This window comes from Halyomorpha halys, unplaced genomic scaffold (genome assembly GCF_000696795.3).
Source record: "Halyomorpha halys isolate HHAL.00 unplaced genomic scaffold, Hhal_1.1 Scaffold352.1, whole genome shotgun sequence".
Classification (NCBI taxonomy): domain Eukaryota; kingdom Metazoa; phylum Arthropoda; class Insecta; order Hemiptera; family Pentatomidae; genus Halyomorpha; species Halyomorpha halys.
In genome coordinates, this window is record NW_027111631.1 from 750817 (window position 1) to 761428 (window position 10612).

A 10612-nucleotide genomic window follows, 5' to 3' on the forward strand; every position below is an offset into this window, starting at 1 on the left:
TAGTCCAAGCTAGATTATACGCTCAAGAAAACTATGAAATGTGTAGCTGATTTTTGATTTTAAAGCGGGTAACACACACTCAAGCTCTCAAAATATCTTCTATAAACATAGTCCAAGCTAGATTATACGCTCAAAAAAACTATGAAATTTGTAGCTGTTCATATTTTTTATGGAAGAATAATAATAATAATAATATAAGAAATATTAATAAATAAACCTTAAATATGATATTTATACATAAATATATAAATAGAAAAAAGATAACCAGATGAAAATCACTCTTGACTTGAATTTTGATTTTGTTGGTGGTGAGATATACTTCTACGATAAATGGTTTACATAATGATGTATTTGTTGTTGAACGTAACTTACATAATTGAACGCGAGGAAAAGATGGTCCAGGAAGTTGGAAGTTAATTTAAGGTGAATGTTAATTTGTGAAAATTTAATGGCAAAATTATTTCACCAATATCAATCAATAAACAAATCTTTTATGTATCGGCTAATATCCAATCCTCAGGAACAATAGGAACATGTTTAATTTGAGATGAAGTTTCACCCTAAATTGTTGGCCATCATCAGAGTTAGAAACAAAACGAGATAACAACCACTATACTATACTCATTATCTCGTTTTGCACTTAGGCCCGGAAGGTAGGCACAAATAAGTTTTACCCTCTGACCATCTTCTCACATATAAATCAGGTCCAAGTTGTGCCCCAGGTTCATGTTTTTTAGTTTAACATGTTAAAATGTGTTAAATGGAAAAATATTTGCTTATTTTAGCATGTTAAAACGATATAATATATATCATGGTTGAGAATCGGTTATAGGTCTGTTAAATGGAGAATGACGTAACCCAACAGACCAGCTGAGCTCCACATCATTTTTACTGCTGCCTTTTAATAAGTTAGTTGCTCTTAGATCGTGATTCGTTTGTGTTGTTTAAAAACCTTATAAAGTAACGAATAAAAATAATGAAATTCTGAAAGGTTTTGGAAAAAAGGGTTACAAAGTTGCTCAGAAAGTCCACGACCTTCTCTGCATTTAACATATAACATGGACTTTAATTTGGGGTGGTTACAGTGCTTTAGTATGTTAAAACTTTTTACATTTAACACATCAGGAATACCCCTAATATTATTTAATATTTATTTAAAGTGGCCAAAATGACTTAGGACAAGAAAAGATCACTTTTTGTAGAAGGACCAAAACCCACCCAAGGAACACATTTTATTGCAGGATGACATAATAGCGTGAATAACAGTTAATTTAAACAATGCATAATACAAACCTTCTACATTGTTTCGTAAATTTATCCCAAATATTACTTTATAAGTACCTGTATTCATCAAAAAACCTACCTATATCCTAGATCTCCTCACTCTTCGTTCATCCATCCACTCATCAAACACTAGATCCCATCCGAATGATTTATATATGCCCTCTTATAAAACCTCCTTCTTTAGCAAATCCTTCGTCATACGTGCAACCTCCCTCTGGAATTCTCTTCCCGTCTCCATTCGCCAGTCCTCATCCATTCTCTCCTTTAAACAACACCTATTCCTTCATTTATTGAATAACCAAACCTCCACATCTTTGTAATCAAATAAATAGGCAGATATTGATTAACATTATAAACAGTAGTAAAGCCAATGTAATTTCATTCTACTATCTGAAAATTTGTAAACGCTCGCCAGATAAAAATCTCACTATATGAACCATGTATTTATTCTTAGGGGACATATGTCCCAGAATAAAGTTATTTTTTCATTTCATTTCATATAAGTACCTGTTTGATGAAGAAATGTATTAAGATACGTTAATGCTATACTGACCTTTGTGACTTTGGTTGCTTGACGGGAACATGTTCGTGGAGATGCTGTTGGGTCGGTTCGGCTGAAATGGCCTGCCTACGGGCGTGGATCGCACCCAGCCCCGGGGGTCCCGCGCCGCACCTCGAGCATACCGAAGTGATGGCCACCACTTGCCGGAACTTGTCCAGCTCGTTCTTCAAGCAGAGGATTTCCGCATCGGCTGCTTCCAACGCCGCCTGCAGCCGCCGCACTTGGGACTCTGCTGTCAACTCCGGCATACCCCCTGTGTTCGGGGCAGTCGTGGTTAAAGGATGATCGTTTGATAAATCATCGAACGGGGAGGAGCAAACGAATGCTATATTCACAAGCATCTGATTTAAATCAATTCTATAATTATTATTACTTAACTTCTTTTTTTATGTCGAGTATAAAAAAATACCTAATATAAATCTCGGTTTTTAGTCAAAATAAAATCTATTACATTAAGTAAATAAGAACACAGTAACATTTACTTTTATTATACAGGTATATTTAAATTAAAATATAAATTAACAATATCAAAACAAGAAAAAAATTCTCTTATGAAGCCATGCTCATTAATGCTTTGTTTTACAAATATTTACTTCTAAAGACTTTATTTGTTATGTATCCTTTAGTATGTAGTCAATTAAATATGTGTTCCATCTAATTTATTAATAAAATATAAACATTATTAGTGTTAAATATCAATATCAGAATTAAATATTGATGGAATAGCTTGAGTATTAAGACAGATTCGGCATCTTTCATCCACAGCAAGTGGCCAATATGTGTTATTATTTCACAAGTTTCAATTATCCTTATTTGTAAAGAATTTTTCATAAAAGTTGACTTTTTTTTATGCCCACTGTTGCTATGAAAAAAAGATATGGGTCTTAATGCACAAGGTACTCACTTTAGCAAAACTTAATAAGAATGTTAATGTTTATATTTCATAAATAAAATATTTGGAACACACACATACTTATCATCACCTAAATAACGCATAACAATGAAAATCTTTGTGCTGTAAAGATATTAGCTAAACGTTTCGTTAACGGGCAATGTTTTTCTTGTTTAGAGATCCTTATTTCATTTTTCAATTAGTATACTTAAAGCTGAAATACACTGTATCATATTAAATTAAACAATATATAGAGCATAGCAAGATAGTGTGGGTTAAGTGTGCACTAGATTATCCGAAGTTCAACGTTAAACGACTCTAAAATCTTTATTTTCGAAGATTTACTGGGTTTTTTTCTTTTATTTTACCAAGACGATTTGATAATGCAGTTAAAAATATTATCTACACTAAAAACAACGTTTCGTTCATATTTTTATGAGGCTGATAATTTAATTCAGTAGTCATTTGTACGCATGAGTCCACTATCTATCTATGTGATAGAATCACCATTAACCATAAGAAAATTATTTTTCTAATGTTAACAACAAAATAAAGCTTGACAGAGATTAACATTTCAAAATATTCATTGACGTGATATGTATATAATGCGTAGGTTCTCGTAATCCGAACGAATCATAATTTAAGCAGTAGTAGACGAGGATTATATTACTGATATAAAAAACAAATAAAAATTAAAGGTTTACTGAGATAAATATTTCAAAATATTTGGTAACGTTATGGAAGTGAAAAAAAACTGTCAAGGAAGGGGGTAAAATACAAATTATTCTTTAAAAAATTTCTGAAGATTCTTTTTACCTCCAGAAGTTGAAAAATTCAACTTAACCGTTTTGGAATATGTACTAAATCGTAATACTTCACATACGAAATATATCGAGGCTGATTTTTTAAAAAAACAGCGTTTACAATTCGTAAACTGTAAAAGACTTACGAGTTTATGGTTTGGATTAAACGAGAAGATAGTGCACTTACCCCACCATTACCTTACCTTTGGTACATTACTGACAGTCCAAGAGCCCAAGAAGAGAAAAAAAAAGTTATCTCTTTTCAATTTATGATTACTTTAGTGAAAACTATAAACAGTAGAGTCAAAATCGAAGCTAAAAAATTCATTTTTGAGTCTTTTAATTGCAAAAAAATGTGTTTAATTTCCTTCAAGAAAATGGTTCAGTTTTCCATTAATATACAACAAATATTGTATAGTATAAATGTCATTAAAAAATAAATATTAATTACCCACTAAAGTTTATTTTATTTCAGATAAACCTTACATGTTCGCTCATTTTTCATAAAGAGATATACTTAAAACTACCAACCCTCCCTCTCCCCAAAAAAACTCCTTAATACATAATTTTTTTTTTTTTTAAACATCGAGAAATCAACATTTTGTAAATTTATTTTAACAAATTCCATGGAAACTATTACTTCTACGAAAATACTAATCACAAACTACTTTATAGCACAACTTTAATTTGAGCGTTAACTGACATATGTAAGTCTAATGGTTTCTGAAATATATTTTTTTTTTTCATAAATCAAAAATATTGTTTAAACAACTATAAAACAATAATTTGTGAATTTATTTAGGTAAATATAAAAACAAAAATCCTAGTCTTACGTTATAAATTACTTTATAAAACTTTAAACTAACTTTTGTTAATTTTCTAAGTGCTAATAAACATATGTACGCATGATGATTCTTGAGATATAGTTTTTCCTTAAATAAATTCACTAACTAATGATTTTTGTGATCACGTCATCATCACGTGTCTATTAGGGCTCATATTTCAGCAAATTTATTTTCCTTTAAATAACGTTCAATTAGTTTTTTTAGTGTTGTAGGAAGTTTTGAAAACACAGAGCAAGCTCCAAACGAAAGAAAGTTTTTTTTTTTTAATTTTGAAAAAGCTGTTATTTTTTATTCCCCTTAACTATTGTTTGAAGGCTCACTAATGTTGTCTAGTAAATAACTAAATAGCTTTAAAGTAATAAAAAATTGTAATGAAATAACTTTTATTTGTTTTTTTCGGACTCTTGGACTATGATCTATACAATAAAATATTATTTATACGCATAATAAAATAAATTTGAACAAATTTCAATTAAAATATATAAACTATTTACAATTTATATAAATTGATCTAATAATTCCATATTTTAGACAATTACACATTTTTTATTTACAATACATATTGAATTAATAATTAATAATAATTTAATTTCTATAATGAATTCTCCTCCCCGCTCTGAAGATAGTACAATACGCCATTCTGTCCCAATGGTTGCAATCATTACTAAAAATAATTCACAGTGTACCAGCAAGATCTATTTAATAAGCTGTGGCTATTTCTGCTGGCAGCGGAAACGACTCTTATGCAATCCGATTCGCTCTTTGATCAACATACTGATGAGAAAAACAAACCTATTTTCCGGACAGCATGACGATAAACACGTGGTCTCGATGTTTCAGTTTTATGAAATGATATATTTTTTATTTAATATACTTTGTAGCTAAGTAAAGATGGGGTATTAATAACTTAGATATTAGATTAATATGGGTTACATCTCTGTATAAATTTAAAATTGGAAATTTATTTGTAAGTCAAGTTGTTAGTTTTTTTATCTACACAAAATTCTATAATTTATGATAATATAGCATTATTATATGTTAAAAAAAAAATTTTACGTGATTTTTAAAGTCAACTAGGAAATAAAGCTCGAAGATGAAAACTATGTGGAAGTTAACACACAATAGAGGGTTTATTTGTAAAAAATTTAGATATTTAAACTTAATTACATAAATAGAATCTCAGTATAAACTGCTTCACATTTCAATCTTATTTCTGCGTTTGAAGGAAACGTGTTAATTATAATTGCATTAAAAAACAGACTTTATCTTCTTAGACTTATAAAGAAACTTTCCTATAGTTTTTTCTTGATTAAAAGGAATATAAATTTTAAGAAAACTATTATTATCCTCCGAGGCGTCTGAAAAGAAGATGGCCTCGAGACCTTATATTGTAAAAATGTTTTTAGAGTGCTACCATTGGGTAGTTTCTCTACATGCTTGTACGATACCATTGTGATTTCCTCAAATTTAATTGATTTATTTTTTGTACAGTTATAAATATCAATAAATAAATTTAATAATAATAATAAAAAAACTATTATTAATTCTCAAATTAAGTGATTAAAAAGCAATAATTTTATTAAGAATGATGTAATCATTGGACTGCATTAACAGCTGTACTTCAGTAGAATAGTTTTTAAGATAAATATTTACTGCAGAGGAAAAATATGTAAACAGTCAAAAGTCTGTTTTAAAAAAATATTGTTAAATTTTTTTTTTTAATAATTTATTTATTGATATTTACAACTGTATACATATATACAAATCAAGTAAATTTGCTGTAAGTGATATTATGACATGATTATCTACCCATTGATAAAACTCCAAAAACATTTCTAAAGGAGAAGATCTCGAGGCCATCTTCTTTTCAGACGCCTAGGAGGATTATTAGGTAGTGAAGGAGAAGCCAGGTTAGAAACGAGTTGGTTTGGGTGGTTGGGAAGTTTATTATGGAAGAAATGGTATCTGGTTCTGGCCAAATCGGCAACGTAGGGGCATTGAGGTCCTGATGGATGACTTGTTTTGTGACAAAGTAAGGAGTATTAAGGATTTTATGAAGGATTTTGGACTGTGATGTTTAATTTTTATAAATAAATTTTAAAACTGTTAATTCGCGATTAAATCGCTTCATTTATTCCCAGCAGCTTTAATTACGTCACTAGATTTCAATTCGAATCCTGCTAGTTCCGTGTCAAGGAGAGATGTCCATTATTTCACCGAAATAAAAAAAAAAACTATCCTTCGTTTCCGGTTGGGACACCATAATTGATCTACTACACCCGTTTAATGGGTTTAAATATAGTAGCTGTTCGTAACACTGTTCCTGGCGGACAGCAGATGGACGAGTTTCGATTCCATTCAAATGTAAATATACCCCGTTGGAGGTCGTAACTTACCATAACTGTCAATTACTTGGGGTCCTGTTGGAATTACCTTTAGTACTAATAAATCCAATCTAATAAGGCATTCCCATGTCTATTGTGGGGATACTTTTGTATGATAACCCGAATCATGATCAACAAATATAAAGTCGATGAGGTCTTTTGAGTTAATTTTCCTTATCCGTTTCTTTTTCTTTTTTTTTTAATCTTATCTTTTTTATCTTTTTGTTGTTCGAAATATTGAAATGATAATATCTTTTTAATTGAATAGATTCGAAATCTTTCCCTTACAGGGGGGCACTACCGTATACGCGCATACTTCAATACAGCAATTTCTGGGGCAATGCACCCTTTAAACTTCATTCATATTTTATTAATGAAATGGACAACATTGAGCGTAAATAGTTAATTTTCAATCCTAAATATTACCGTATATGATCGCTGTAGCTGATAAACTTGTATTTAATAGCAACGGTAGTGTAGCTAAATTAATTTATACTTTTCTATCACTTCAATTTACTGAGAATAATGAGTATTGCTGATGATGGTAACAAAATAAAAATATATAATAGTAGGAGCAATAAAGGCTCACTGAACTGAAGCCGAAGTTCGAAGCCGATACCACCAATCGTTCTCTACATACATCCTTTCAATGATGCCCCTCCAAACCCAAATTTACTAAGTTTTAATGCAATCCTCCTATATACGTTTCGGCCTACCCCTCGGACGTTTACCCGTTGGTCCACGGTTTTATAAAGATATATTAAAACATATTTAACATACTCTTTATATTCTGTCGAATAAACTGAATGTTTTTTTTATTTTATTTTTTTTTGTTTTTAAGCAATCAAGAAAAAAAATAAAATAAATTCGTGTCAAAATATGATGCACCACTGCAACCATTCGTGGCTGCGATCACAGAAACTTAAATGGAGTAAGTTTAAAAAAAAAAAAAATTTATAAATATTGCAAAAAAGTTTAAATTTATAACTTTAGAGTACTACCAACGGGTAGTTTCTCTACACGCCTGTATTACCCCATTATAACTGAGATCTAATTTACTAAACGTATTATAATATACAGTAATAAATAGATAATTAAAAAAAAATTCCATCTAATAAATCAAATAAAATTTAAAAAATCATCATAATATTTTTACCGTATTTAATTTTTTTAAATATATTTTTAGCATTCAGACTTATCTCTTAAGATCAGTATTCTCCTATAACTTCAAGAAGTAATAAATTATTTTTATAGTCTAGTTCAGCTTATGACTAAGCGTAATTTATCACGAATTCCGAGAAATCAAGGATATCAAATACACAATAATAAACCTAAGAATCCAAATTACTGGATACTATAACCAAAAATCTAAATTGAAACTAATTATTTAAAAAAATCGTACATCTTCTACTGTTGAGAAGTGCGAGTATTTTACCGTTAATTAATACAGCTTTCTGATTAATAATTAGTAAATATAAGTGATTAGATAACTATTTACGTAAATAGGATCCATTAAAAACCTTTAATACATACTTTAACAAAATTAAACCTTTACAATAAAGTCAAACACATAAAACATAAACACAAAACTATTATTTAACGCAAATAATTACACCATATACGAGGACTATGTGCCATACGAACGAAAGTAGACTTTTACTTTTACCTTCTCAAATAAGAAGTATAGAATAAAGGAAAGTATTGTGATTTTTCAACGAAAATACATGTTTTGAGGTCTCTTGAGTTGAAAAAACCTAGTCTGTTTTCTTTTCTTTTTTTTTATTAATATAAGGCAATCCACAGAGAAGGAGATGTTTGCCTATCTATCTACAGGTGAACAACCTATTCTAACCATGATGGGGGGTCATGTTCTTCATTTTTTGGAACCACCACTTAATGAAAAAAATCAACACCCCTGGCCGGATTCCTACACCCACAGATCTCAGAATGATAAAGCTGTGCCTAACCATCAGAGCTACGGACGGCCCCTAGTCAGTGTTTGTTTGTACGAACAGCGAACAAAAACGAAAAGTTGTACGAAACTGAAATTATATATTTAGGGCGGATATAAGCTTGGTATGCGACAACTTTTTCGATATTATCGACTGACCGGAAGTGCCATTTTATAGAATCGATCTTTTTATACGATTTGGATTAAATTCCGTATGCCAACGTATAATTGTATACTATAATAGTTTGAAAGTTCTGAGATGCTTATTTAAAAAAATAAAAATCTTTCTCTAAAACTCACATTAATTTTGTTTATTAAAACAAAAAAAATTTTCATTGTAAGATAAATACAATAAAATATTTTAAAATTTTACTGATAACTAATTGAGGGAAAAACACAAAAGAGAATCATCCGATTTGGATGCTTTCCCGATTGCAATGCAGTTTTGTTATCTTTGTTGAACTGTTGTATTTTTGACAGTCATATTTTCTTGAGTTCATCTCAAAATAGTCTGAAACTTCAATATGAGAGCTATTTGAAGAGGGTAAGTTGAATTTGTGTTATGTGCAGATTATTTTTTAATTTGTTGCGTTATTGCTTGTAAGTACGTATTGGGAGAAACCTACATCATGTCTAAAGGACAAATGTTTACAAATGTTTTACTTCGTTTCAGATAGTAGTGTTGCAAGTAGATTTTCTTCCAATAGTTACAGAGAATAACGGAAAAAATATACTTCATGTGATGCTAAGCTCTAGATATGACATTTATCACTAACAATTTACTGAATTTATGTCAAGATGCTTTAAGTCATGAAATGGGAAGTTTACAAGACGATTTAAGAAATATTTGAAAAAAAAACATTTCTTTTTTTCTTTAATCAATTAGGCATCTTAACAAAAATAATTCATTGTATTAAAATACGAACTTTAAATAAGTAACACATGTTGATTTATTTAAAACAACTTACAGCCCAGACTTACATAATCATAAATATAAAAATAAGCCCTTTTAAACAAACACTGGTAATTGATGTTCCATAATTTTTTCCTTTTCATAAAAATCTCTTGTAATGTGAATGTATATTTATACATTTCCGTGTCATCGGACGCTCAAGAAGATTGCTTAATAGATACACGTGGAGATTAAAAATATATTGGTTAACCGACATTCTTTATCAATTTATGATAAAGGTGTTAGAGACACCTGAGACGAGCTCGCCGCAGTGCATATCCGGAGGCTAAAAAAAGTTTCGAGTTCAGTCAGAATTATTTTTGGAACACAAGATATTGTAGGTCACGTCAAAATAATTTCTTAATTAAAAATAATTTACGACTTACTCATTTATAGTTCCTGCTAATTAGGGAACGCCGTAAATTTCTTAGTTTATGATGGCATCAAAGTCGTCATTATTTTGACTTATATCATGCTTTTGTGTGCTTATAAGAACATGCCAAAAGTACTCATGAATATGGTTTATTACGTATCAAATGTAAAAAGAAAATTAATAAAAAGGCTTAAAATAACTATTGCGGAATACCGCCCTATAATCTCTCCGCTCTATGATGTTACAGATTAAAGGCTCAAAAATTATCTAAGAACCCAACTAATGTTTCTATATCTCCTAGGAGGTCATAACTTATTTTAATCACCTACCGATAACTAATTTTTATTTAAGTTTAAATTTATATTGGAGTTCTATCAATGGAATCAAGTTATATTCAATCAAACAATCTACCGATTCTCCACATGTTTGTATCATGTCATTATATCACCTACAGAAAATTTCCTTGTTGTATATATTTTTATACAGTAGTAAATAACAATAAATAAATTATTTATTTATAATCCCTTTGGAATTCTCTTCCCATCTCCATTCGCCAGTCCTCATCC

The 10612-nt window shown here is 29.9% G+C and overlaps 1 protein-coding gene across 5 annotated transcripts in view; it reads right to left on the bottom strand.

The window, feature by feature from the left end:
* for (cGMP-dependent protein kinase for) overlaps positions 1–10612 on the bottom strand; it is a 601089-nt gene that overhangs the window by 291927 nt on the left and 298550 nt on the right. The window contains exon 2 of one of the 5 annotated variants that reach the window (XM_024358994.2): positions 1838–2099. The exons of the other annotated variants lie outside the window; for them this stretch is intronic. Within the exon in view, the coding sequence (XP_024214762.1) occupies positions 1838–2094 (257 nt within the window). The 5' untranslated portion in view covers positions 2095–2099. The remainder of the gene's footprint in view (positions 1–1837; positions 2100–10612) is intronic. 5 annotated transcript variants of the gene reach the window in all.